This window comes from Phyllobates terribilis, unplaced genomic scaffold (assembly GCF_046119375.1).
Source record: "Phyllobates terribilis strain yellow unplaced genomic scaffold, ASM4611937v1 Scaffold_8513__1_contigs__length_29165, whole genome shotgun sequence".
NCBI classification, from domain to species: domain Eukaryota; kingdom Metazoa; phylum Chordata; class Amphibia; order Anura; family Dendrobatidae; genus Phyllobates; species Phyllobates terribilis.
Window position 1 is genome coordinate 1 of NW_027371253.1, and position 25,608 is coordinate 25,608.

The 25,608-nt window shown below is 49.3% G+C and overlaps 1 protein-coding gene across 1 annotated transcript; it reads right to left on the reverse strand.

The window, feature by feature from the left end:
* Positions 1 to 1,715: 1,715 nt before the first annotated feature.
* On the reverse strand, positions 1,716 to 25,608 carry LOC141252241 (KAT8 regulatory NSL complex subunit 1-like; the record flags this gene model as incomplete). Its single annotated transcript, XM_073670485.1, has 11 exons — positions 25,509 to 25,608; positions 23,641 to 23,734; positions 11,064 to 11,205; positions 10,785 to 10,907; positions 9,716 to 9,777; positions 9,444 to 9,606; positions 5,085 to 5,244; positions 4,598 to 4,759; positions 4,273 to 4,440; positions 4,028 to 4,176; positions 1,716 to 1,834 (listed from the first exon to the last, which is right to left on the reverse strand). Coding segments are annotated over exons 1-11 (1,442 nt in total), but the record flags the coding sequence as incomplete, so codon positions are not given.

Sequence of the window (25,608 nt, forward strand, 5' to 3'; positions counted from 1 at the left end):
CCTCCAGGTCTCATATTTGATGGGTGCTTTCTCCCAACAGCAATTTTAAGATCTCTCCACAGGTGATCAATGAGATTTAGATCCAGACCCATTGCTCACCACTTCAAAACTCTCCAGCGCTTTGCTTCCATCCATTTCTGGGTGCTTCTTCATGTATGTTTGGGGCCATTGCCCTACTGGAAGACCTAGGACACAAACCCAGCTTTCTGAAACCGAGCACTACACTGCGACCCAAAATCCTTTGGTAATCTTCAGATTTCATGATGCCTTGCACACAGTCAAGGCACCCAGTGCCAAAGGCATCAAAACATCCCCCAGACATCTTTGAACCTCCACCATATTTGACTGCAGATACTTTGTTTTCTCTTTGTAGGCCTCATTCCGTTTTCGATAAACCGTAGAATGATGTGCTTTACCAAAAAGCTCTATCTTGGTCTCATCTGTCCACAAGACTGTTTCCCAGAAGGATATTGGCTTACTCGCGTACATTTTGTCAAACTTCAGTCTAGCTTTTTTATATCTTTATGTCAGCAGTGGGGTCCTCCTGGGTCTACTGCTATAGCGTTTCATTTCATTCAAATGTTGAAGGATAGTTTGCGCTCACACTGATGCATCCGGAGTCTGCAGGACAGCTTAAATTTCTTTGGAACTTGATTTAGGCTGCTTATCCACCATCCGGACTATCCTGCGTTGCAACCTTTGATCAATTTTTCTCTGCTGTGGACATCCAGGGAGATTAGCTAGAGTGCCATGGGCTGTTAACTTATTGATTATGTTGCACATCTTGGACAAAGGAACATTAAGATCTCTGGAGATGGACTTGTAACCGTGAGATTGTTGATATTTTTCAAGCACCACTCCAGCGTTTTTTTTTTTATTGCATTGCTGGAGTGGTGCTTTAAATTTAAGTCCCCTGGCCCTGTCTCATAATCGCCTACCGCCGCCTTCATCAGTTTCCAGAGTTGCTCCGGTCGGTCTACAGCTGCTTGCCGGCAGTTCCAGTGTTTCATGGAGCGGCGCAGAGGTCACTTTTCAATACAAGTCTATGAGAGCCTAGTTCTGGCCTCATAGACTTCTATTGAGAGCGTGTGATGTAGCTTCTGACTTCCAGACAGTCAGAAGCTACTGTGACAAGATGGCGTGGGTGTACCAGAGCAGCACTGAAAAAAACTGAGACGTTGGAGGGTGAGTATATTACTGTGGGCAGATTAGATTTAAAGTGCCACTCCAGCACTGAAAAAAACAAAACGCTGGAGTTGTGCTTTCAACAATTTTGGTTCTCAAGTCCTCAGACAGTTCTCTTCTCTTTCTGTTCTCCATGCTTAGTGAGGCACACAATACAACGATTGAGTCAACTTCTCGCCTTTTTATCTGGTTTCAGGTGTGATTTTCATATTGCCCACACCTGTTACTTGCCACAGGCGAGTTTGAACGAGCAACACCTTTCCACAATTTTGGAAAGGTGCTAACGACTTTGTCCGGACCATTTTTGGGGTTTTGTATGAAATTATGTCCAATTTGTTTTTTTTTTCAATTTTTTTATGTTTCATTACACACAAAGGAAATAAACGTGTATAAAAAAACGTGTAATTGCAATTATTTTCTGAGAGAAATACTTCCTTTTCTGGAACAATTTCAAGGGAGCCAACACTTTTGGCCATGACTGTATATATTCTATACTCTATGCACTATGTATTCATGATGTGTGTACATACCTGGGAGTGAGGATCTCTTTGTATTGAAGTCTTTCTACTCTGGTGGTGGCAGCCACAGACATGGGTATCACGATGTTGTCAATGTCATAAGAAGTCTCCACCCGTCGTCTTCTGGCAGCCTGAGGAGTATGAGGGGAAACAGTCAGGAATACAATTTGATGTCTGAAATAAACGACATGTATGGGGACTCTGTACTCCAGCGCTCGAGTGAGTCCACACTGTTATTTACATTATATCTAGGATTGAATTTCTGTCCTCGCTGCGTGAAATTAATGGGTATTATAATGCAAACTTGCAATGTCATGAGTCTGCTAGCATGGCCCCCAACAAGACAACACACTGCAACCTGCACCAGGGAGCAAAGCACTGCAGCAATAGGTCCGATTACCTCTGCCGCCTTTATACACAACCAGTCTAGTCACACTTAATGACAAACTGGGACTAAGCATGTGTCAGTATATACATACTTGATAGAGACATATCTACTTGGAACCTCATTTGTGCATCTCATGACCTGATGAATTTGCACTAACCGTTAATGCAGATGAAAAATGCTTTTCCCGAACCGTGTGGACGACATGGGCAGAGGAAAACAATTTCTGCAACACAAAAAGTTCTGAAACTCCACCAGCAGAGGGCGCTGTCAGCCTCCCAATGACTGCACAGTACGCCAGCACGTTACTAGTGTTTACATCCCAGACAAGCACGGTAATTACATGGAAGGATGCTACAGGAACCTCTAACCATCATCACAAGGATAGTGCAGTCACCCAGTAGAGGGCCGGAGGTGGGTCAGCACTTTAGCACCCATGGTTTTTAATGCTGCGGGAGGCGCTGGATAGGAGAAGCCATGCTGCTATTTGGAGGAGACATTTCCTTAGATTTAACCAGCAATCCTGTAACCTGATAACTGAAGCACCAGTGACCGTGTTCACACTCTGACAATAAGCATTAAACTAGGGGTTCAGTTTTTATACACTCTGGCGGATTCACCTGGTATACCTGGCAGCACCGCCATGTTTCCACTATTTAATATTACACCGTACCATTACCAAAGGGTAGCACTGTAATATATGGTGGCGTGATGTCCAGCAAAGGAAGACAATCTCCTCTTACACCCACAGTGACAGCCACATGCCCGGATAGGAACAACCTCTTTGTGAAACCTTTACGTGAAAAGTGTGATTACCAAAGCAGCCATTTCTATAACACTCGATGACAAGGGAGACATTTAATATAAAATAACTGGTAACCCATCAATTAATACTTGCCAGTGTTCTTCTAGATCAGAGTGTTGCTACCTGTGGCTTTGGCCTGGAAATTATTGAAGGACCTGCACCCCCCTCTCGCTCATTGCCATCTGAGATATTTGGACCTTATAGCAGGTGATGGAAGGCCGGGGTTACAAAGATGTCATTGGCGTCTCGGCCAAAGATTGCTATATGCCGCTCCAACATCACAGCATAATACAAGTGAATGAGGATGCATTGTGACCCGTACGGAACTGCAACAAGAAAATTACGAAAAATCCAGCTGGTTCCGACTTACTTGTCAAGGTCTCAATGTGACCTCATTACGCAGCATACAGTGATCTTTGGCCACATGATCTGTGTCACAGCATGAGGCCCAGGCATAAAGGTGTTGTCCACAAATAAAAATAATAAAAACAGTTACTTTCTTCCAAAAAGAGCACCACCCCTGTACACAAGTTGCATGCAATATGGCACCTTGGCTCCGTTCACCTTCAGAAGGGGTGAGCTGCAATACCAGACCCAACCCATGGACAGATGATGGCGTTGTTTCTAGAAAAAAGCGGCCATGTTTTTAGGTCTTTTAAATCCTTGGCAACCCCATTACCTGCAGTAATACGTTTTCTTGGTTTTGCAGGATGTCACACGTCTAGTGGTTCACACCCCGGATGTGAGAGTCTTATGTAATCATTAGATTATGTTTTGTGATCTGCGCATGGTGGTACCTTGCAGATTGCAATGCATCTCCATTTGCTTGCATTATGCTTCAATGTAGCAGCAAAATAAAGCAATGTTTTGCGGCACGACCTTTGTAATGGTCAAAGTTGCTGTACAACCCCAGACTAAACCAGCCAAGGTTCCTATATAGCACAAATAGAAGCTAACTAGAAAAGAGAAAGCCTATTTCTCTGCAGCCTGTGCACAGTAATGTGAGAGAACCTGGACAATGACCGGGATCCGGTACAGAATGAATATAATGGTGCCCTGTATCCAATGCGGACAACATGCCTATATAAACCTTGGCAGAACAGATAACTGAAAACGGGGAAGCCCCCCACGTACCGCAGCGGCGGCGGCAGCAGCGGCGCTGAGCGATGCAGAAGTCGTCCCTTCAGGTGGAGTGGACTGTTGCCGAGACAAAGGCGTATAAGACTGGGCGGAAAGGTTTTCTGAAGCAGGACTGGACCTACCGCTCTCCATCTCATGCCTTCCTGCTGGCAAAGCAAAATGGGAGAATCTCTGGAGGTTAGTGGCCAGAGGCAGCGACCACACATAACACTGGCCGACCACTACTGAAGCAATCTTACCGTCTCGCTCCAGGGGACTATAATGCCTTTTCTTGTTGTGAGATATGGAGAGGGAGAGTGTGCGCTCCGGCTTTAGGGATGACATGCGCTCACACTTTAAGGTGCGTGGTAAGGGTTCCAAGTGCTGTTTCAGGAGGGTCTCTGAAGACGGCCTATGGACAGTAAGTCCTGAAAAAGGAAGAAACAGATTAAAGGAAGCGAGGTCTGAAAAGTCCAACTCTGCACTGCTGTGCAGAGATGATGGGAGTTGTAGCTTCAGAACGGCTGGAGAACCGCAGGAATAACATTCATGCACAATGTATGAAGGAAGGGTCATCAGACTTACTGTGAGCATGGAAAATCCCAGCCGTTCTGTCTGTACGAGGACCCTCAGGGGTGACAAGGGCTTGATTTTGGGGTCGCTGTTTTAATTTTTTGCTTGATTTTAGTCTTTCCATCTTGTTGTGTGAACGAAGTAGGGAGTGAAGTCGCAGACCAACAGGGACATCTGTGGGAGTGACAATACAGCAATAGGACTGTCGTGAGCTCTGGTCACATCAATGTGCTGGGAAACTACAAGTTACAAGTACCAGCATGATACATAGACATACACCTGTCCGATGACCACAGATTCCTGACTCGGCTGCTGGACTGGGTTCTGTGAATTGATTCCTACCATTTCTAGTGGAGACTGATCGGCATCACTGCCACTTATACCTACCCGTGCAGTTTGCGGGCAATGCCCCCAGCACGTTTCATCCGTATAGTCTGAATTTACTCCTAATCTGTCTTGTGAGAGCTACACAAATAGCAGACCGTAATCCCACACTCACCAGCTGGAAAGGAGAGGACAGGATGAATAGCTGGATCCAAAAGGGTCAGACGTTCTGATAGTGGATCACTGTATGGAAACTGGCATGAGACCCCTGGGTAAGTGGCACACATGACACACGATGAGGAAACCTCACAGGGCCGAGGTACGCTGCGCTGAACCTGTGCAGATGACAAGAAGGAATGGGGGAAAAAAAAACACCGGCATTAACACTCGGTCACCAGCAGAGGGCGATAAACATCCAGGTTTCCCACCACAAACAATGATTCATTTCCCTTATTTATGGCTATTGAGTCACTACAAGTTGCCCAACAATTACACATTGATACTATTTTCACAGATTGTAGAAAGGACCTCAAACTTTTTTTTTTTTTTTTAACTCGCAAGTGTACAAAAACCAAAATATAAAAACCATACAAATGTAATATATGTATATACAGAGTATATAGGACAACGCAATTTGCACAGCACAACATATCTGCAGCCACCAGAAGTCAGAAAACGTCGTAAACCATTATTTCAAGGCTGGGATCGGAGAGGACTCTGAGCCCGGCTGTTGCAGCAAGAACCTGGCTTTAAAGTTATGTGGTGTCTGCACAGACAAGGTTCCTGTACAATCACAAACAAGTACCTACATGTGAATCTGTGGCAAGTACGCGACACAGAGCGCATACAGAAAGGTCATTGTGTGTTAAGGGGTTAAAAAAAACCTCCAACAGATCTTAGAGAAAACCCACTGTCCTAAGAAGTGTCCGATGCACTCACTGAAAAGCACAACCCATGATGGACTGTAGGAAAGGGCAGAGCCGGTCCCGGCCCTGAACTCCACTCATTTCTAAACATCCCCGTCAAGGTTTCCGCAATGGGAGGGGAACAGACTGGGCAATGGCAGCGCAGTGTGAAGTGGGCACACAATGATGTTTGTGCAAACCCAAAAAGGGCTTATACATGGGGAGGGGAACGTGGAAAGTCTCCCAGGGCTAATAGGAACATGGAAACAATATGAGCAAACGGGTGAAACTACAGTCATAGGATCCTTTGGATTGGCAGGAGTTCTAAAACGCGGCCGCAGTGATAATCCGCTGATCACAGGGAAAACTGCTGTGATATATCACTATGTATTACACAGCTCCCATAAAGCCATCAGGTGACCATGTAATACAGGGGTGGGGAACCTCAGGGCCAGGGGCTGTGAAGTCCTCTCCTCCAGCCCGCGGAGTGCTCAGGCCCGCCACAGGCACTTTAATTACTCCTTGCAGCGTGAGTACGCAGCGTTCACTACTGACCAATGTGGCGCATGCAATAAAGGATTACATCCTCATACTGCCATGTGCCAGCGTCTGGACGTTCTGTGTGGGCAGGATCAGCGCGCCCTGCACTCCCGTCCCACCAACGGAGAACGCAACGACAGCCCCAGGGTCTCCTGTAATGTATATCGCCCAGGACCAGCCCCCTCCTGTCGCCGTCTACGCCCCCCAGCCCCTCCTGGTCGCCGTCTATGCCCCCCCAGCCCCTCCTGTATGCCCCTATATTCTTTTCAAGTTACATTGCAAAGACTCAACTGCACTCCAGACCGACGCAAATCTGGAAAATTGAAAGTACCATCATTAATACCACCAAACATCACACACAGCAGCAGCTCTGCCCTCTAACAGACTGCCCTCCACAATGATGGCAATGTGCCCTAGTGGAACATATCTCGTGGATGAACACTCCCTTTAAAGGGAACCTGACAGATGATACATGAGGCCCAATCCATGCCAATCCAATCCATTCACTCTGAAACGCTGCAGAGTTTCAGAGAGAAACATACTTTTTATAGCTAGTGGGGACCGAGCTGCATGGGTAACTAGTCGTACAGGCGGGTCCCCGGCAGCTTCTCCCCGCCCACTGATCGTGACTGACAAGCCTCTGCCTGCACGCGCAGTCGCTGTCAGAGGGGGGGCGTAGCGTTTTAGAGACAGACATACATGGCTGTGATCATATAGCCAGTGCTGATGGATTGGGCGGCAGGTATCACCTAGTATCAGGTTCCCTTTAACACTCGCATTGCTGTATTGTGGAGCAGGATTTACAGTCACTATGGTTGTGTTGCGGCAGGTAACCTAATACAACTACGACACTTGCCATAACGCCAAACAGCTGTAATTTATTTGCAATATGGTTGCAATTTTAACTTTTTATTGCAAACCACAACCAAATCGCAGTCATTTTTTTGGTCGGGTGACTTGTTCAAGACTGGTGGTCGCACATGGCCCTAGCCGCATACTAGTCTCTGATAGAGAAATGCCATATTTTAATTGTAAAGAAATGAGGACAACCAGCGGTACAAGCATCAACAGTCACAGCCACAGATGGCAGTACCACGTGGTGGTAGGTGCCATAGAAAGCCTCACAGCCTACACTACATGAGTATTGTGACATCTCATCTCTAAATTGCTCAATTCAGGTTTATCCAAAATTTTCATTGCCCCCCATGTATAATACTAGGCCCCTGGCCGTACAGATCTCCCACCACGGTCCTGTAGTAGGTTGGCACTGGGGTAACAAGGCAGGTCATGACATTTCTTCCCTCCTAAATATTCCACCATCAGCTGTGAGTGATCATATTAATGGGAATTGGAAGGAACTGCAGGAACTGTCAATGATGGGACACCCGGACTTAAACTGCACGATCCCGCCCGTCACCCATGCGACATGATCGCAGGGTGCCAATAGTTGCCATGACCCCTGCGCCTGCCATGACTATGAAGTTCGGCTTCTGATTAGAACGATATACTGCAATACTAGAGTGCTGCAGTATATAGTACAAGTGTTCAACAATTGCAGGTGCAAGTCCCCTAAAAGGACTAAAAAAAATTAATAATAATAATTAAAAAAAAACAAAAAACACCCAACTTTTGCCTAATTAAAAAAAAAAACGGGAAAAATAATGGCAAAATTGACATTTTTGGTCACTGCACCAACCAGAAAAAAAGCAATAAAAAGCCACTAAAACATAGCATGTACCCCATGATGTTACCAATCAAAAACAAGTTCTCACATAGCTCCATTAATTTAAACATAAAGTAATAAGTCTTGGAAAATAGCAAAACAAACCATTTTTTTAGGCAGGTAATTGTTACTGCACAATTAACACTGTAAAAACGAAACCTAAAAAACGATGGTAGATTTGTGTTGCCCCACCACTGCACTTCACTTGGGGGGGCTTGAGAAGAAGGATGGCTCTTTGAAGATAGGGAGGAAAAGACAAAACTGCAAAGAGTATACAGATATTATAGCAGGGAATGGCAGAGGATTCATTTTGTGAGGTAAAATATTATTTAGAAACAGGCAGTGAAATGTTTTACCTCACAAAATGAATCCTCTGCGATCCCCTGCTGTAATGTCTGTATTGTCTTTTGCTTCCTTCCTGCCCAGGAGATGTGGTATGTTCTGTACACGGTCAGACAGAATTTTTAAAATGAACGTTTGCTCATGGGAAAACCCCTTTAATGGGTTCATCATTGATATCAGTACAAAAATTGTGTGAGCTTCATGACATGGGTTTCCATGGCCGAGCAGCTTCATGCAATCCTTATATCACCAAGCACAACGCCAAGTGTCAGATGGAGTGGTGTAAAGCAGTTGTCACAGGCGCAGCGGAAATGTGCTCTGTGGTGTGATGATCACACTTCTCCTGGCATTCACCAAACCCAGATAGAGAATGTTACAGCTGGTGCAGTGCAGTAAGGCAGGTAAAGTTTGGTGGTGGAGGGATCATACTATGGGGAGGTTTTCCAGATAAAGGCCTAGGCCATTAATTTCAGTAAAGGGATATCTTAATACTTCAGCATACATGACATTTGGACTATTGCAGCTTCCAACTTTGTGAGAACAGTTTGGGGAAGGCCCTTTTCTGGTCCCCATGACTGTCCCCAGTGCGTAAAGTGAGGTCCATAAAGATATGGTTGGGGGAGTTTGGTGTGGAAGAACATCACCGGCCACAAGCCCGGACCTCAAATGCATCGAACACCTTTGGGATGAACGGAGATTGTGAGCCTGAACCTCTTATCCTACATCAGTGTCTGATATCACAGATGCTCTTCTGGATGAATGGGCAAAAAGTCCCACAGACACCTCCAAAATCTTGTAGAAAGTCTTCCCAGAAGAGAGGAAGCTCTTATAGCTACAAAGGGGCCGACACCATATTAATACCAATGGCTTTAGAACGGGAGGTCATTAAAGCCCCTGTAGGTATCCCAATGTTTTGCCCATATAGTGAATGTAACGCAATCTTCTCACTTCTATTACATAGTTTTGCTATATAATATTTGAGTCTTTGCTGGATTATGCTGCGATCTGCACCTTTAACCCTTACCTTCCTGTGGAGGGGCAGAAGTCTGTCTGGCCTTACCACCCTCCTCCTCTTGCAGTGGAGGACGGGTCTTGCTCTTGCACACACACAGCTGTGGTCCCCCATGGAGGCCGCGGACTTACTGGGTATCTGCTCCTCCGGCTCAGAGCTGGAGTGTGACGGGAGCCTGTTGGGAGAGCAAACACAAATAGAATTATCCATGTGTATTGCAGTATGCAATTACTTATCACAAAAACTTTAAAAAAAAAAAAAAAAACAACACATTTCGTACTCACATATTAACAACGCCATTAATGGGTTTCTGCAAGATTTTAGCCTCTGTTGCTCCAGGATCAGCCTATAGAATGCAGATGAGAGAAGTGTTAAGGTCGTGCACAGGCGAGGATGAGGAAATCTCCATCCAATCGAGCACAGTTACACGGCATTGAAGCATGCATTAATAACCAGCGGCTGCAGCATCACTAGCGGCCAGCAGAGGGAGCACGGGCCCCAGTGACTTTACATTGACCACTACACTGCCAGAAGATGGGAAATATGCTGCAGTAATTACACCAGATGGGAGGGGTGTGAGAAAGCAGATTATAGGATGCATGACAATCGCTAAAATAAAAGCCTCCCTCATTATACAAGGACTGAGCATATGCTCACTTGCAGGTAAGAGACGTTCAGCACTTAGGTTGAGACAGCAGCTTGTAAAGTGACATGGTATTCATCAAGACGCAGAGGAGATTCCAAGATGAAGAACAGAAGTATACACCCCTCCTCCCTGCGGGTATAATGTGCCTTACAAATGGGGAAGGGGGCATTTCACTGGAAGCTAATAGCACAATGATAATGTGAAGTTATCAATGGCTCCAGAAACAAGGAATCTCCCACTCCCGGTTTTCCTGCGGCTGCATAACCACAACTCCCAGCAAGCTGCTTGTCAGGGCATGCTTAGAGTTGTAGTTAAGCAGCAGCTCTTCTTTACAGACAGTTGTGAAATTGCTCAGCATAACGGGGACCCCATTTTACCCATCACTCACCTAACACATTGATACCATTACAGTAGGGAATTGCTATGTAGGCAATTCTCCAAAATTCAGGATGATGCAAGAACTAGGCTACATTGTAACCAGACGCAAGCATTAACGTTCCGACCGAAGCCCTTGGGTAACCAAATGCAATATATTCACCAAACATCTAAATTATGTGGCTTTAAATGGCCATGATGTCGCGTGCGACAACCTTCTCTAATGGGTGGATAGGACAGATGGGCTGCAAGTTAAGCCGGTGGCCAGAGACACCAGCCTACAGTCCTTTTGTAGAGAAATCACAAGCTCGTCTGCATGCTGGTCTCCTCACCTTCTTTCCAGTGTCTGGAGAAGGGGGTGCGGAGGCGGCTGTTCTTGCATCTGTGGGTGAAGCTTGTAGGGGGTCACCTGTGTTACTTTCTGCCGGACTGGCATCTCCAAGCACAACCGGGCCCTGTGGATGGAAGGAGTACATACGGTTGTGTCTGCGCAGAGGTGGAAGGATCAGGACGAGTGAAGTCAGTACACGAGGCAGTCCCATGACACCCTGTGGTGCTGTCTGTCACCAGACAGGAGAGAAGTGCTGTCCCGGGTGACTCTCCGTGCTTACCTTCCCGGCTCGCAGTTGGCGGTAGAAGTCTGTGTGCTGCCGGATCCGGTACTCCAGGTCAGACACGTGCGCCTGCAGCCAGTTCCACCGACTCACCACGTCTGCTCGCTCCTGAGCCCAAACCCACTCGCAGCGCCTCTTCCTGGAGGGAAAAAGTAACAAAGCATTACTAGCTGCACACCAACAAACGGGAGATATTTACCAAAAAAGGAACAAGGGATTACAAGCCATTACTAATTCATGGAGCACCTGCTTATCCTGCAGCAGCATCACAGCGCCACAAAGCAACAAGGCAGCAGACCAAAGCGCTGCTCTGCAGATTCACCTCCAACAATTATCTGCATGGAGACATTTATATCCTGGATTTAGGCTGCACCTCCGTCTCCGCAGCCCTGTATGATATCTGTATACGGACGCAGTCAGCGCTAGTGTGGGCAACCTGACAAGCTCCATAAAGCGCTCCTCATAAATACAACTTCATAGCTAGGCAGACAATCCATCAGGAGTCTGGGAAAGCTGGGTGATCAAGGGGAAGAGCAAAGGCTAAAAAAAAGAAGAAAAAAAAACCTTGTACATTTAGTCCAGAAAGGCTTTGTGCAGGGAAAGCAGAGACAACAAAAGCCACATGATTGTCCTCTGGAGATAAGATCTTTCCACCCTCATCTACACCACCCCCATCCCTGCTTTACTGGACAGTCAGCCATTTGTACAGACCGAGGACTGGAGTGAAAAGGCAACAGAGAAAGCAAGTAGCAGAGAGCTGGGCCTGCAGCAGGGGCATGGACGTTACCGGCCTAATCCCCGCTCCATTCACTGCTGCAGTAATGCCGCTGGGGGACCAGGGTCCCAGTCTGGCTATTGGAAGGGGTCCAACCCCATTAATCCAGAATTCAACACATTAGATGGCTGTCAGCCGAACGATGCTTTGGTCAATCATTCATCCGACAGCCATCTCTCCAGTAACTGACATCGCTGAAATCAGGTTCTCTGCCCCTATCATCATACTGATCTCAGATTACATAGCAAAAACCTGATGAGAGATTCCCTTTAATCTGGCCATACACCCTAGATGGCTGTCGGCTGAACGATATTTCAGCATTGTTCGGCCAACAGCCATCTCAGCCGACTCGCCTACACAAGGCGCTGGTTCGGCTGAGCGCTCCTTTGTTCTCTATGAGACGTGTTGTCCGGCAGCTTATCGCTGGCAGAACAATGCGATCGGAGGTCCAAAAATCAGATGTGTGTTTATTTTCTCGGCCGGCACCTCCATATACACAAGACTTTAGGGGCTTTAGAACAAAGTCAGCCAAACATGATGATATTGGAGGGTCTAATATGTATGGGGGCCTCGGACTCTTTCCTAACAGATATCAGGGGAGAGAAGGATCCAGCAGACTGGCTTTCAATCATCCAATTATTTTATTCACTGGGAAATAAGCCATAGCTAAGGAGTCAGACAGCGGCTCTCCCACAGAGAGCACAGGAGCACCGGCCAAGTGCCTGTGTATGGAGGAGTCGGGAGAGAGATGGATGAACGACCGAACGCTCTGCTGACAGCAGACAACCATCTAATGGTAGATGTGTGAAATGCTTCAAGCTGGAATACCCCTTTAACAATTTATTTTCATCCTGTTGTATGCGGTTACCATGGAGATGCAAAGATCTGCACAGACACTGCAGACAGAAAACAGTAGGGAGTTTTTAATCCAGATCAAAGTTGAATTATTTTTCACTCCAGATGTTTTGGAGCCATAAAAACGTAACAATAAACTAACAGATTAGGGATCTCCCACCTGCAGCACTCCAGCCTCCCAACTATGGCCTCTGCAACGGAAAACCACAGGATGTATACCCTGGACACGGAGTGTATTCACTATATTGCCAGTCTCCTCCGCAGTTTACCCCAGGGCTGGATATTATCACTATGGTTGGCTGCCTGACATCGCACAAGAGCACTGGGCAAAGGGGCACGGCCCAAGTGAGAACACAACGTGACCCCTGGATGAGACAGCAGGCGTAATATTATACTTATTATATAGTTATGGAGCAGGATGAAAAATCCTGTACGGCTTCATGAGTAGTACTCCTCCAGACTAGTACAGGTAAGAGGAGTAGTAGTACTCCTCCAGACTAGTACAGGTAAGAGGAGTAGTAGTACTCCTCCAGACTAGCACAGGTAAGAGGAGTAGTAGTGTGGCACCCCAGGGGTCTGGTTTTCCACAGTAATGTAATGTTATGTCTGAGAGCAGGTGGGAGGTCCTTTGGTCAGGGATCCTGTGCATGCCACACCTCCTGCCCAGTCTTGGGAGGGGAAGAACTTCCCCTGTATAAACCCGGGGCTGAGGCAGGGTGAGTCAGACAAGGAGAGTGGAGACAAGAAGCAGCATAGGAAACAGCAGAGTTACAAGGAGTCAGGGGCTGGCAGCTGCAGAGCTCGCCCTGATTAAGAAGATTCTTTACCGGACCCGGAGTCCGAGGCTGTGGGGACTAACTCCTACCCAGCAGCAGAATCCGTCAGGCAGGGGATTTCAGGTCCTCTGGCCCAGAAGCCCGAAGGCACGGTCACACGCGTGGGACCAGCACCGCCATCGTGGAGCGGAAGCCATTAGAAGGCCCCGAGTCACCGGCCATACGGGTGAGCACCACACGGTACACTCAGGGACGTGGGCTACTTACATCAGCTTCTAGCAAGGTAGCCAGAAGAGTACAGTCAGTTTGGGAGGCCTACAACTACGCCTGGCCAGGGGAGATCCCATCTGCTCAAAGACTGACCAGGCCCCGTTTGCTAGCAAGTACTCCGGGAGGGTCTGTCGTTGTTACCAGTAAAGACCCTGAACTACACCGTACCGTCTCTGAGTGGTTCCTGCTACCCCCATCATCCACGTCGGCTGCCCTGAGGCCATACCCCTCCCGTTGGGGGTTATACTATCACGCTGCACAATCCTACCACCGGCCTCAGCGGTCTGCCCTGCAGCAGCAGCTTCCTGGCTGCACTCAACGGGTGGCGTAGTCATCAACTATTTACTACTAATAGACTGCCGTCTAGTTTGACTCCCTGGGCACGGACCGGGTCACCGCCACGAGACTACAACCCTCCACTGATCCGGCTCCGGGTAGGCTCCCGCGTGCGCAACGCAGCGCGACACAGGCCCAGGGGCGCGTCAACTTTGGCGTAGTCGGCAGGATTTCGTGCCCGCAACCACCGGGTACTGCGTGCCTGAAAAGCAAAGACTGTTCAAACTTACCAGTGGTGAAGGTTTCCCGCCATCCGGCGCCATCTTCGACCTTCTTCCCGCCATCCGTGGAGTTTTCCCGCCATTGGACGCCATCTTGAGGACGCCGCGCGGGAAGAAGAGGGGCGTGGACTCCGAAAGCGCGCGAGAACTGAAGCCCCGCCTCACGTCCGGACGTTGCGTAAGGTCCTGGAAGGAGCCCAGCAGACGCCGACGTCACAGGAGCGCGACGGAAGGTCCTCAACCCTGACGATCCACTGCGGAGCCGCGGCCTACGGAAGAGGATCACCGCAAGGTAGGCCACGGTCCACTAGGGGGGAGGAAGATGTCGGATACGGAGGAGAGCTTCACTGCCTCAACCCCCGCCAGCGCTACCGCTGCTGCAGTTATGCCCTTCACCATGCCCTATATCCCGGGAGCAGCTTGGCTACCCCAGTACTCAGGGGAGTCACATACCCTGCATGACTTTAGAGAAAAGCTGGATAGCCTCTTCCAGGTGTACCCCCTCACAGAAGAGCAAAAAGTGAGCATCCTGGTGGCCCAACTAACCGGGGCAGCCAAAAGGGAAGTAAAATCCTGGCCACCTGGGAGGAAGACTGTCGCAGGGATACTAACCCGGCTGAAGGACACCTTTGATACCCGCACCTCAGCCGAGATTAAGCTTAGATTCTACGGGTGCAAGCAGCGAGCGCATGAGAGTATAAGGGACTATGCACTAAACCTACAAGAGGCCCTGAGGGCCATAAAGCAGACCGACCCTGATGGGGTGGGAAACGAGGACAGGCTATTGACTGAACAATTTATAGAGGGTTTATATTGCAATGCCCACCGAACCCAGTTGCGGGCAATGGCCTTACAGGATCCCCATCTGGACTTTGCACAGTTCAAGGATAGAGCTATCCGGGTGCTCCGAGAACCAGCACTGGGTGGCGTTGTTACCCACAGGCGCCCAGCTATCACTTACCACCAGGAGGCGGCGCCCTTGTCGGCAGGGCCTGTGGGAGCTGATGCGCAGGCTTTGGACCATGACCCGGCTCCAGACCTACACCATCAGGTCCAAGAGCTAGCTAAGAGCGTTGCTGCGCTAACCCGAACTGTGCAGTCGTTACAGGTTTCCACCCCAGGGAAGATCCAGCTGGCATCCGGACCGGAGGACATCCCGTGGCGTCGACCAAGGAGGACCCCACCGGCCAGAGGAAGACCCAGTGACCGATACAGCGAGGACGGACGACCCATCTGCCGCCGCTGCAATCAACCCGGACATATGGAAAGGTACTGTTCTTTAAACGGGCACAACCTGGGGTAGAGGGCCAACCCCCAGGAAAAAGATCACCAGGCCCATCGAACTGGCGCGACAGATATGTGGGAGGACGTCCAGTCTTGCCTGTGGTACTGGATGGCATTCCCATGAGTGCCCTACTGGATACCGGGTCACAGGTCACCACCATCCCGTACGTGCTCTTCAAGCAGTACTGGAATGACTCGGATATTACCCGCTACCCTGACGACGACTTGAGTATCATCGCCAGCAATGGCCAGCCCGTGCCACAGATCGGATTTAAAGAGGTGACCCTCAAAATCGGTAGAGTCGAACTGGCCGCACAGGGACTGATCATTGTAGATATTGATAAACATGAGAGTCACCCAAAAATAACTCTAGGAACTAACGTAATTGAAAATTGTCTTGCAGAGGTGATTTTCCTTTTACAGCAGGTTGCCAAGAACGCCAGCTCCGGCGAGCAGCGGGTGCTCCAGAAAGAGATCCGGGCACTGATGCAACGGCAACAAGTGGAACTCTCCGGCGGTGAGATTGGTAGCGTAAGAATGTGTGACCCTTTTCCTATTGCCATGCCCCCAAAAAGTGAAATGATGATTTGGTGCCGGGCAGCTATTGGTCTGAGAGGTAGAGATTACCAGGCAATGGTAGAACCAGTTTACTCAGACAGTAGGCCCACCATTTTGACAGCACGGGGGGTGGTCAATGTACGCCATGGGAGGGTGCCCATTCGCATAATAAATATCGGGGAGAGGGAAGTGTACCTGCCCCGGTATGCCACGCTAGCCAAATTATATACCACTAATCAAAATTCTATACAATCTGTGGAACCCTTGCCTCCATCTCACCCGGAGGAAGGTAACGGCTCTAAGAAAGACATGGAGGACTGGTGTCAGCAACTACATTTGGGTACTGATTCCACTCCCTCACCTCAGAAACAAGGAGTCTATCGGGTGGTTCAAGAGTATGAGAGAGTGTTTAGTAAACACCCGTTAGACTTCGGGCGAGTCAAGGGGGTAGAACACCGCATCCCCACGGGAGATCATCCTCCCATAAAAGAGAGGTATCGACCCGTACCCCCTGCACATTACCAACACGCCAAGGGGATGCTTAGAGACATGAAGGAGGCTGGGGTAATCCGGGATAGCTGTAGCCCCTGGGCAGCCCCACTAGTTTTAGTCAAAAAGAAAGACAACACCATGAGGATGTGTGTAGATTACCGGAAAATCAACCGTATCACACACAAGGATGCGTACCCCTTACCAAGGATAGAGGAGTCATTGGCTGCTTTAAGATCTGCTAACTTCTTCTCTACCTTGGATCTCACTAGCGGGTACTGGCAGGTTCCTGTAGCAGAGGCGGACCGGGAGAAGACCGCATTCACCACCCCGATGGGACTTAGCGAGTTCACCTGCATGCCGTTCGGACTCTGCAACGCACCAGGAACCTTCCAACGATTAATGGAGTGCTGTCTGGGCCACAGAAACTTCGAGACGGTCCTGTTGTACCTGGACGATGTCATCGTATACTCCAAAACTTATGAGGACCACCTGAAACACCTGGCGGAGGTGTTCGAAGCTCTGGCGAGTTACGGCCTAAAGGTGAAACCCTCCAAGTGTCACCTCCTGAAACCAAAGGTGCAATACCTGGGACACGTGGTGAGCGCTGACGGAGTGGCTCCCGACCCCGATAAGATCACCGCAATTAAGGGATGGCCAAGCCCCTCCAGCGTAAAAGAAGTGCGGCAGTTCCTAGGGTTGGTAGGCTACTACCGAAGGTTTATTCCCGGTTTCACCAAAAAGGCAGCGCCTATGCAGGACCTCCTGATAGGCCAGTCCCGAAAGGCCAAGAACCAGAAGCCGCCCTTCAAATGGGAAGAGCTAGAAGAAGAGTCCTTCCGCCAGCTGAAGATGGCCCTCACGGGGGATGAAATCTTGGCGTACCCGGACTATAGCCAGCCCTTCATCCTCTACACCGACGCCAGTAACATCGGGCTAGGAGCCGTACTGTCCCAGATTCAGCAGGGGAGAGAACGAGTAATCTCCTATGCCAGCCGAAAACTGCGACCCACCGAAAGGAACCCCGAGAATTACAGCTCATTTAAGCTAGAGTTCCTGGCCGTGGTATGGGCAGTCACCGAGCGCTTTAGGCATTACCTCGCTTCTTCCCGGTTCACCGTATACACGGATAACAACCCGTTGACACACCTGGACACGGCAAGACTCGGTGCCCTGGAGCAGAGGTGGATGGCCCGTCTGTCCAACTACGAGTTCACAATCAAATACCGGGCAGGACGCTCCAATACTAACGCGGATGCCCTGTCCAGGATGCCCAACCTGCCGGACGAAGGAGAAGATCCGGAGGGACTGGAAGAAGTTGAACTCCCTGCGTTCCACCGTCATGGGACTATCCAGTATTCCCACCGGGTAAGGGGTAAGCAGGCTGCTACGTTGAACCCCTTACCCCACTACAACTGGGCGGAAACGCAAGACAGCGACCCTGCCGTCCGACTGGTGAAGGAGATGCTGACTCGGCCGGAGGCTCGCCTTGAACCAGATGCTCCGGAGGAAGCCAAACAACTATGGGCGGAGAAGAGTCGACTATTCCTTTACAAGGGGAAGTTGTGCCGCAGAATGGTCAACTCCCGGACGCATGAACTACTCTGGCAAGTAGTGGTGCCACGAAGAGACGCAGCCATGGTGATGGAGGCATACCACGACGGAGCTGGACACTTCGGGTGGAAAAAGCTGGAGTTCCTGCTGCGCGAGCGCTTCCACTGGGTAGGCATGAGGGGAACCATCGAGAAGTGGTGCAGAGACTGTGGCCCGTGCAATCTGAGAAGGAAGGACCGGGCCAGCCAGAAGACTCCCCTGCAGTCCATCGTCACCCGGCAACCATTGGAACTGGTAGCCTTGGATCATGTAAAACTGACCCCAAGCAGAAGTGGCTACGTCTACGCGTTAACCATCGTGGATCATTACTCCCGGTTCTTGGTTGTCGTCCCCGTCAAGGACTTAACGGCTCAAACAGCAGCTAGAGCCTTCCAGCAGCACTTCTGCCGTCCACACGGGTACCCGGACCAAGTGCTGACGGACCAGGGACCTGCCTTTGAAGCGGAGGTCTTCCAGGAATTCTGCAATCTGTATGGCTGACGGAAGATAAGGACGACACCCTACCATCCGCAAACTAATGGACTTTGTGAAAAAATGAACCAGGTGGTAATGGATCTCCTAAAAACATTGCCCCTGGAAGAACGCAGTCTGTGGCCTGAGAAGTTGCCCGATCTGGTGGACCTATACAACCACATCCCGGTAGGTTCCACCAACTGTACCCCGGCTTACCTAATGAGGGCGAGACCTGGTAAGTTACCTGTTGACCTGGAAATGGGAGTCCTGACACCTGAGGACACTTCACCAGAAACAGACTGGGACACAGAGAGGCAGCAGCAGTACCGGAGAGTACAAGAGAGCGTGGAGCGAAGTCTCTGTCAGGCTAGGGAAAGACAAGAGAAGACTTACAACCAGTATGCTCCCGCTGTTCCCCTGGTACCCGGAGAGCAGGTCTTGAAGAGGAAAAGACGGCTCCACAAGTTGGATGACCAGTGGGAGAAGGACCCGTACACCGTACTGCCCTCAAGCCACGAGAACCCGAAGGTCTGTACCATCAGTAAAGACGGAGGGGAAACCACAGCCATTGTATCCCGGGACCACCTGAAGAAGTGTCCCGAACAACTGAGGAACCCTGAAGAGGAACAAGAAGACCATCGACCCGTGGGAGAAAGGGAAGATATGGTTAGTACCGTGCTCGGGGACTTCCCTCGGTCTTGGACTCAAGTCAATGGTGCAGTTGTGGTACCCGTACTCACCTTCCTCCAACCATCATCCCAAGAACCTACGGAGCAACGGGTAGAGCTGGAAGAACAGCCGGTCCAGGAGGCAGAAGACTCCACACGAGTAGAACAGGAGAATCAACCCTCTGCTTATAGTGAGCCTGCCGTACCCCTAGTGAGACAAAGAGCCGGTAGACAGCTCCTACACCCTGTAGTTCAGGGCCAGACAGTCAGCTCCGTAGGTCCACTAGGGCCACTAGAGGCCAGTTACCCGCACGCTGGAGAATTTGAAGTGTAAAAATAGTTTTATTTATGTTTATCTGTGTATTGTTGCTTGTGTATAATTTTGTGTTTCCAGTTGTTTTTAGGAAACCTTGGTGGATTTACCGGGAATCCTTGTATATAGTTGGAGCGTAACCTAGGATGGACTAGAGACTGTTAAGGACTCGGGGTAGGACAGACCCCTACCTGGTTACGTCTCCCTGTGTTGGTGAAATGGACACCTTTGCTTTTCTTCAAAGACTGCATCCGGTTGCGGACACGCCGTAACCATCTTATGTGTTTTTCTTATAGTATTGTTATTGTTATACTTTGTTATGTTTTTCTAAATGTGTTTAGTCCCGGAGTACTAAATTTCACTAGGGGGGAATGTGGCACCCCAGGGGTCTGGTTTTCCACAGTAATGTAATGTTATGTCTGAGAGCAGGTGGGAGGTCCTTTGGTCAGGGATCCTGTGCATGCCACACCTCCTGCCCAGTCTTGGGAGGGGAAGAACTTCCCCTGTATAAACCCGGGGCTGAGGCAGGGTGAGTCAGACAAGGAGAGTGGAGACAAGAAGCAGCATAGGAAACAGCAGAGTTACAAGGAGTCAGGGGCTGGCAGCTGCAGAGCTCGCCCTGATTAAGAAGATTCTTTACCGGACCCGGAGTCCGAGGCTGTGGGGACTAACTCCTACCCAGCAGCAGAATCCGTCAGGCAGGGGATTTCAGGTCCTCTGGCCCAGAAGCCCGAAGGCACGGTCACACGCGTGGGACCAGCACCGCCATCGTGGAGCGGAAGCCATTAGAAGGCCCCGAGTCACCGGCCATACGGGTGAGCACCACACGGTACACTCAGGGACGTGGGCTACTTGCATCAGCTTCTAGCAGGTAGCCAGAAGAGTACAGTCAGATTGGGAGGCCTACAACTACGCCTGGCCAGGGGGAGATCCCATCTGCTCAAAGACTGACCAGGCCCCGTTTGCTAGCAAGTACTCCGGGAGGGTCTGTCGTTGTTACCAGTAAAGACCCTGAACTACACCGTACCGTCTCTGAGTGGTTCCTGCTACCCCCATCATCCACGTCGGCTGCCCTGAGGCCATACCCCTCCCGTTGGGGGTTATACTATCACGCTGCACAATCCTACCACCGGCCTCAGCGGTCTGCCCTGCAGCAGCAGCTTCCTGGCTGCACTCAACGGGTGGCGTAGTCATCAACTATTTACTACTAATAGACTGCCGTCTAGTTTGACTCCCTGGCACGGACCGGGTCACCGCCACGAGACTACAACCCTCCACTGATCCGGCTCCGGGTAGGCTCCCGCGTGCGCAACGCAGCGCGACACAGGCCCAGGGGCGCGTCAGTAGTACTCTCCAGACTAGTACAGGTAAGAGGAGTAGTAGTACTCCTCCAGACTAGCACAGGTAAGAGGAGTAGTAGTACTCCTCCAGACTAGTACAGTAAGAGGAGTAGTAGTACTCCTCCAGACTAGCACAGGTAAGAGGAGTAGTAGTACTCCTCCAGACTAGTACAGGTAGAGGAGAAGTACTCCTCCAGACTAGTACAGGTAAGAGGAGTAGTGTAGTACTCCTCCAGACTAGCACAGGTAAGAGGAGTACTAGTACTCCCTCCAGACTAGCACAGGTAAGAGGAGTACTAGTACTCCTCCAGACTAGCACAGGTAAGAGGAGTAGTAGTACTCCTCCAGACTTTAGCACAGGTAAGAGGAGTAGTAGTACTCCTCCAGACTAGCACAGGTAAGAGGAGTAGTAGTACTTCCTCCAGACTAGCACAGTAAGAGGAGTTAGTAGTACTCCTCCAGACTAGCACAGGTAAGGAGTAGTAGTACTCTCCAGACTAGCACAGGTAAGAGGAGTAGTAGTACTTCTCCAGACTAGCACAGGTAAGGTGTAGTAGTACGCCTCCAGACTAGCACAGGTAAGAGGAGTAGTAGTAGTTCTCCAGACTAGCACAGGTAAGGAGTAAGTAGTACTCCTCCAGACTAGCACAGGTAAGAGGAGTAGTAGTAGTTCTCCAGACTAGCACAGGTAAGGGGAGTAGTAGTACTCCTCCAGACTAGTACAGGTAAGAGGAGTAGTAGTACTTCTCCAGACTAGCACAGGTAAGGAGTAGTAGTACTTCTCCAGACTAGCACAGGTAAGGAGTAGTAGTACTTCTCCAGACTCATTGTTGCGGTGTCTACTTCCTGCTCAGCACAAGTCCCGAGGGCACAGATTACCTGAAAATCATAACATACTGGTACGCGGCGACTGTCCAGACTTGGTATGTGAGAAATACAGCAGTGTAATGACCCTGGCACAGCAGCCACACAGCCCTGCCTTCCGCCTGCAAACCCTACAGAGATCAGCACCTACTGTGTGCCATATATCTTTTCTCATTCTGTGCATAAAAAAGAGGGATCAGGATGAACAGGTATAGGCTCTGCGCACTGAAATTGCAGTTTGGCTTCCATATTGCTTTCCTGCACCTGAAGTGTCCTGGGGAGGGGGGTAATAAATAAAAAATTAAGGGACTAAAGCCCTCAAGTGTCGAGGCACCATGCTCACCTTTAATGATCTAGTCACTCAACATTCCCCCCCCCTCCCCCAACTGGCTGTAAAACCGCTCAAAAGAATGAACATGTTCATCTACTATATAATTGTCTTATCCCGTCTGTCTGTCTGTCCTGGAAATCCCGCGTCGCTCATTGGTCCGGCAGCGGCCAATCAGCGCCGCGGGATTTCTGAAAAAAGATAGCGGCCGTTAGCGGCTCATCTCGCAGACGGAGGTCAGCGGCGATGCAGCGGGGAGATGAGCGGCGCTAGCAGCACAACTACCCCGACCGGCGCCGCTGACCTCCATGCGGCTAACGTCGGAAGATCAGCGGCTTGGCCCGCTGATCTCCCGACAGCAAGTGTGAACGGAAGACCGGGGAGCGGCGCCGCCGGTCGGGATGCTTCTGCTGCGAGCAGCCGCTCATCTCCCGGTTTCTCGCAGCAGAAGGAGAAGCACAGGCAGCGCCGCTCCCTGGTCCTCGCTAATACGGAGCCGCACAGGCAGCGCCGCTCCCTGGTCCTCGCTAATACGGAGCCGCACAAGCAGCGCCGCTCCCGGGCCCACACTAATACGACGCTGATTGGTCACGGTGGCCGGCCGCGACCAATCAGCGAGATGGGCGGCAAATTTAAACGCCGCTCTGCTGATTGCGCCCGGTCGGCCGCATACATATTCTAGAATACCCGATGCATTAGAATCGGGCCACCATCTTGTTTCTATATAAAAATGACTTGCTGTGCATATGTTCAGCCTTCTGAGCATCTTTTACCCAGGTTTCCAAAAACGCTAAGTGGTCTATTAAAAAAAAAAAAAAAAAGTGACTGATCCTATCCATTCTTCTGGTGTTTTCTGCTTGGAAATTAATGGAATTTACAAAATGTTTGGAAAACTACAGTAAAAGATGGGCAAAAAGTGCTGAAAAAAAAGAAAGGAAAAAAAACAATCCACCACTAAAAACGCCAGAGGGGGAGGACATCACAAAAGAGCTCAAGAGATCAAAAGAAAAAAAAATAAGAAACAGCTTAACAGGCACTTCAAGTTTACAAAACTCCAGAGAAAAGGAGCGTTTTTCGCTTTAAAAATGAATGTTTTAGGCCACCTTTGAAAACTGGAGTTTTTGGCTTGTAGGGTCGCTGACAGAGGCCGCCGACCGTCTAGATACATGAAAGCTAGAAATGTGCAAATGATGAACAGATGTAGCAGAGCTGACGCTGTCATTTAAGCAGGTGCCTCATGGCATATTTGGTCACGAATCACATCATGCATTCAAGGATCGTCTTATATCACAGTGCAGTGAATGTAGCTATGTCAAGCCACGTAAAGAATTATGGTTTACATGCAGTCCCATGTAAGACCACAGCTATCAAACGCATCACAACAGCTTTGAAAACCAACAAGCTCAGCTCTGCTACGTCTGCGCACTCACAGCACAACAGGAGCCGGTATCAACAGATCATTCGGCTTGGTTTCCTGGGACAGGTTTGGTGCGAGTAAATACTCATTAATTTGAGTAATAGATTCTAATAAGATCAGAAATAAAGAGAAAAACAAACTAGAAAGACATGGGAGCGGTTATTAATAGGCTTACTGATAAGAAGTCCAGGAAAAAAAGGCCTGCAGACATCAAGACACTGCAGAAAGCCTTTGTAAAAAAAATAAATCAGCTGATAACAGGACAGTGGTTTGCTGGGAAGATAACAAGGTGACATCCAATGTCATGGAAGTAGAACTTTAACTATTCGAGGTAAGAGGTAAATACATCTTATGCGATGTCTTCATAGCTGCTGCCATTCGTCTGGGTGAATGGATATGGCTTGTGCCTTATGAACCTCTAGGTGGCGCACTGGAAACCACAAAACCCGGCTAGACGTTTGCAATAGATGTATTACAGGTATGTCTGCAGGAGCAAAAACCGCACCATAACTACCACCATCATGTAACAAATGATCAAGAGCTTAGCCTCCCAAAAGTGACCATGGAACATCATAGACCCACAGCACAATCTCACACCCTTCATGAGCTCAGGCCTCTATACAGGAGGAGATGAACATTTGTGGTGCCGCTCAGGTGGTAGTATCCACTGAAAGACTAAACCAGTGATCGCCAATCTATGGCTCCCGAGTTTCCGAGGTAACCTGGGAACACAAAGACAGTGAAGGACTGAATTACAGGCAGCATGGTGGCTCAGTGGTTAGCACTGTCGCCTTGCAGCGCTGGGGTCCTGGGTATAAATCCCACCAAGGACAACATCTGCAAGGAGTTTGCATCTTCTCCCAGTGTTTGTGTGGGTCTCCTCTGGGTTCTCCGGTTTTCTCCCACACTCCAAAGTGTGGAGGAGTGATCGGGAATCTAGACGGTGAGCCCCAATGGGGACAGTGCTGATAATGTCTGTAAAACGCTGTGGAATTAATGGCGCTATATAAGTGAGTAAAATAAGTAAACTACACATTGTTTACTGGCCTTGTGTGCTCCCTCCTGACACTGTGCAGACATGTCATTATCAGGCCTATTGTCCAGATATATGCAGCTCTAGGGTAAACCAGCCATAGATAAGCCACATACAACATAAATGTTATCAAATGAGATGGCCATCTCTCCTGACCTCGTCCTGTAGACGCCCTGCATGTCCTCATGGGCTACAGCTGGTTCGGGTCTGATCCATCCCCATACTTCTGACATCCACCATATGACTTATTACCAGTGTTTCCCAGAGTCATACCGTGCACTGCTAATATTGGAGTTCCCCTTTAATCGAGCAGTGACATCTGGCAGAGTCACAAGAGCCATTAGACTAAGTCAATTTCTTTCCTTTATTTCCTGGTACTTCTACTTCCGTCTGTGCTGTAGTAACACGGTGTGAGGTCTCCTCCGAGGCTTCTGAGCAGGACGGTCATCTTATGACCACATATTCCAAGACGTCATCTGTAATATCCAGAGGAATGTGGTGCAGGTCATCCAAAATCTCTACCTCTGTTTAATTAAAACAATTACTTCTATTTCTTATCGGTAATGGCACGTGAGCAACTATTAGGTTGGGTTCACATGTGCCAATGGTGGTGAGGGAGTGGCACCAGTGCCACAGGGCAGTAACACCTGAGACCTTCTGCTGATGCTTTTTAATATTAGACCATTCTAGGAAAAATGGATAATTCGGCTTCAATGAAAAATGACACTAGTTTGTGATTTCCCCTAATAGCAGCCACGATCGCCAGCTATAAAGAACAGTGCAATTCAATATCTGACATCTTCACCCAGCCATTCCCCGGCAGGTCAATGTGAGGTGCCATACAGTACCACGATATCCACCATCATCACTGTCCACACATACTTTATAGGCATCAAATATGGCTACTTTAGGCGCATCCACATGGGCAGCGTATGCCCGCACCAGCAT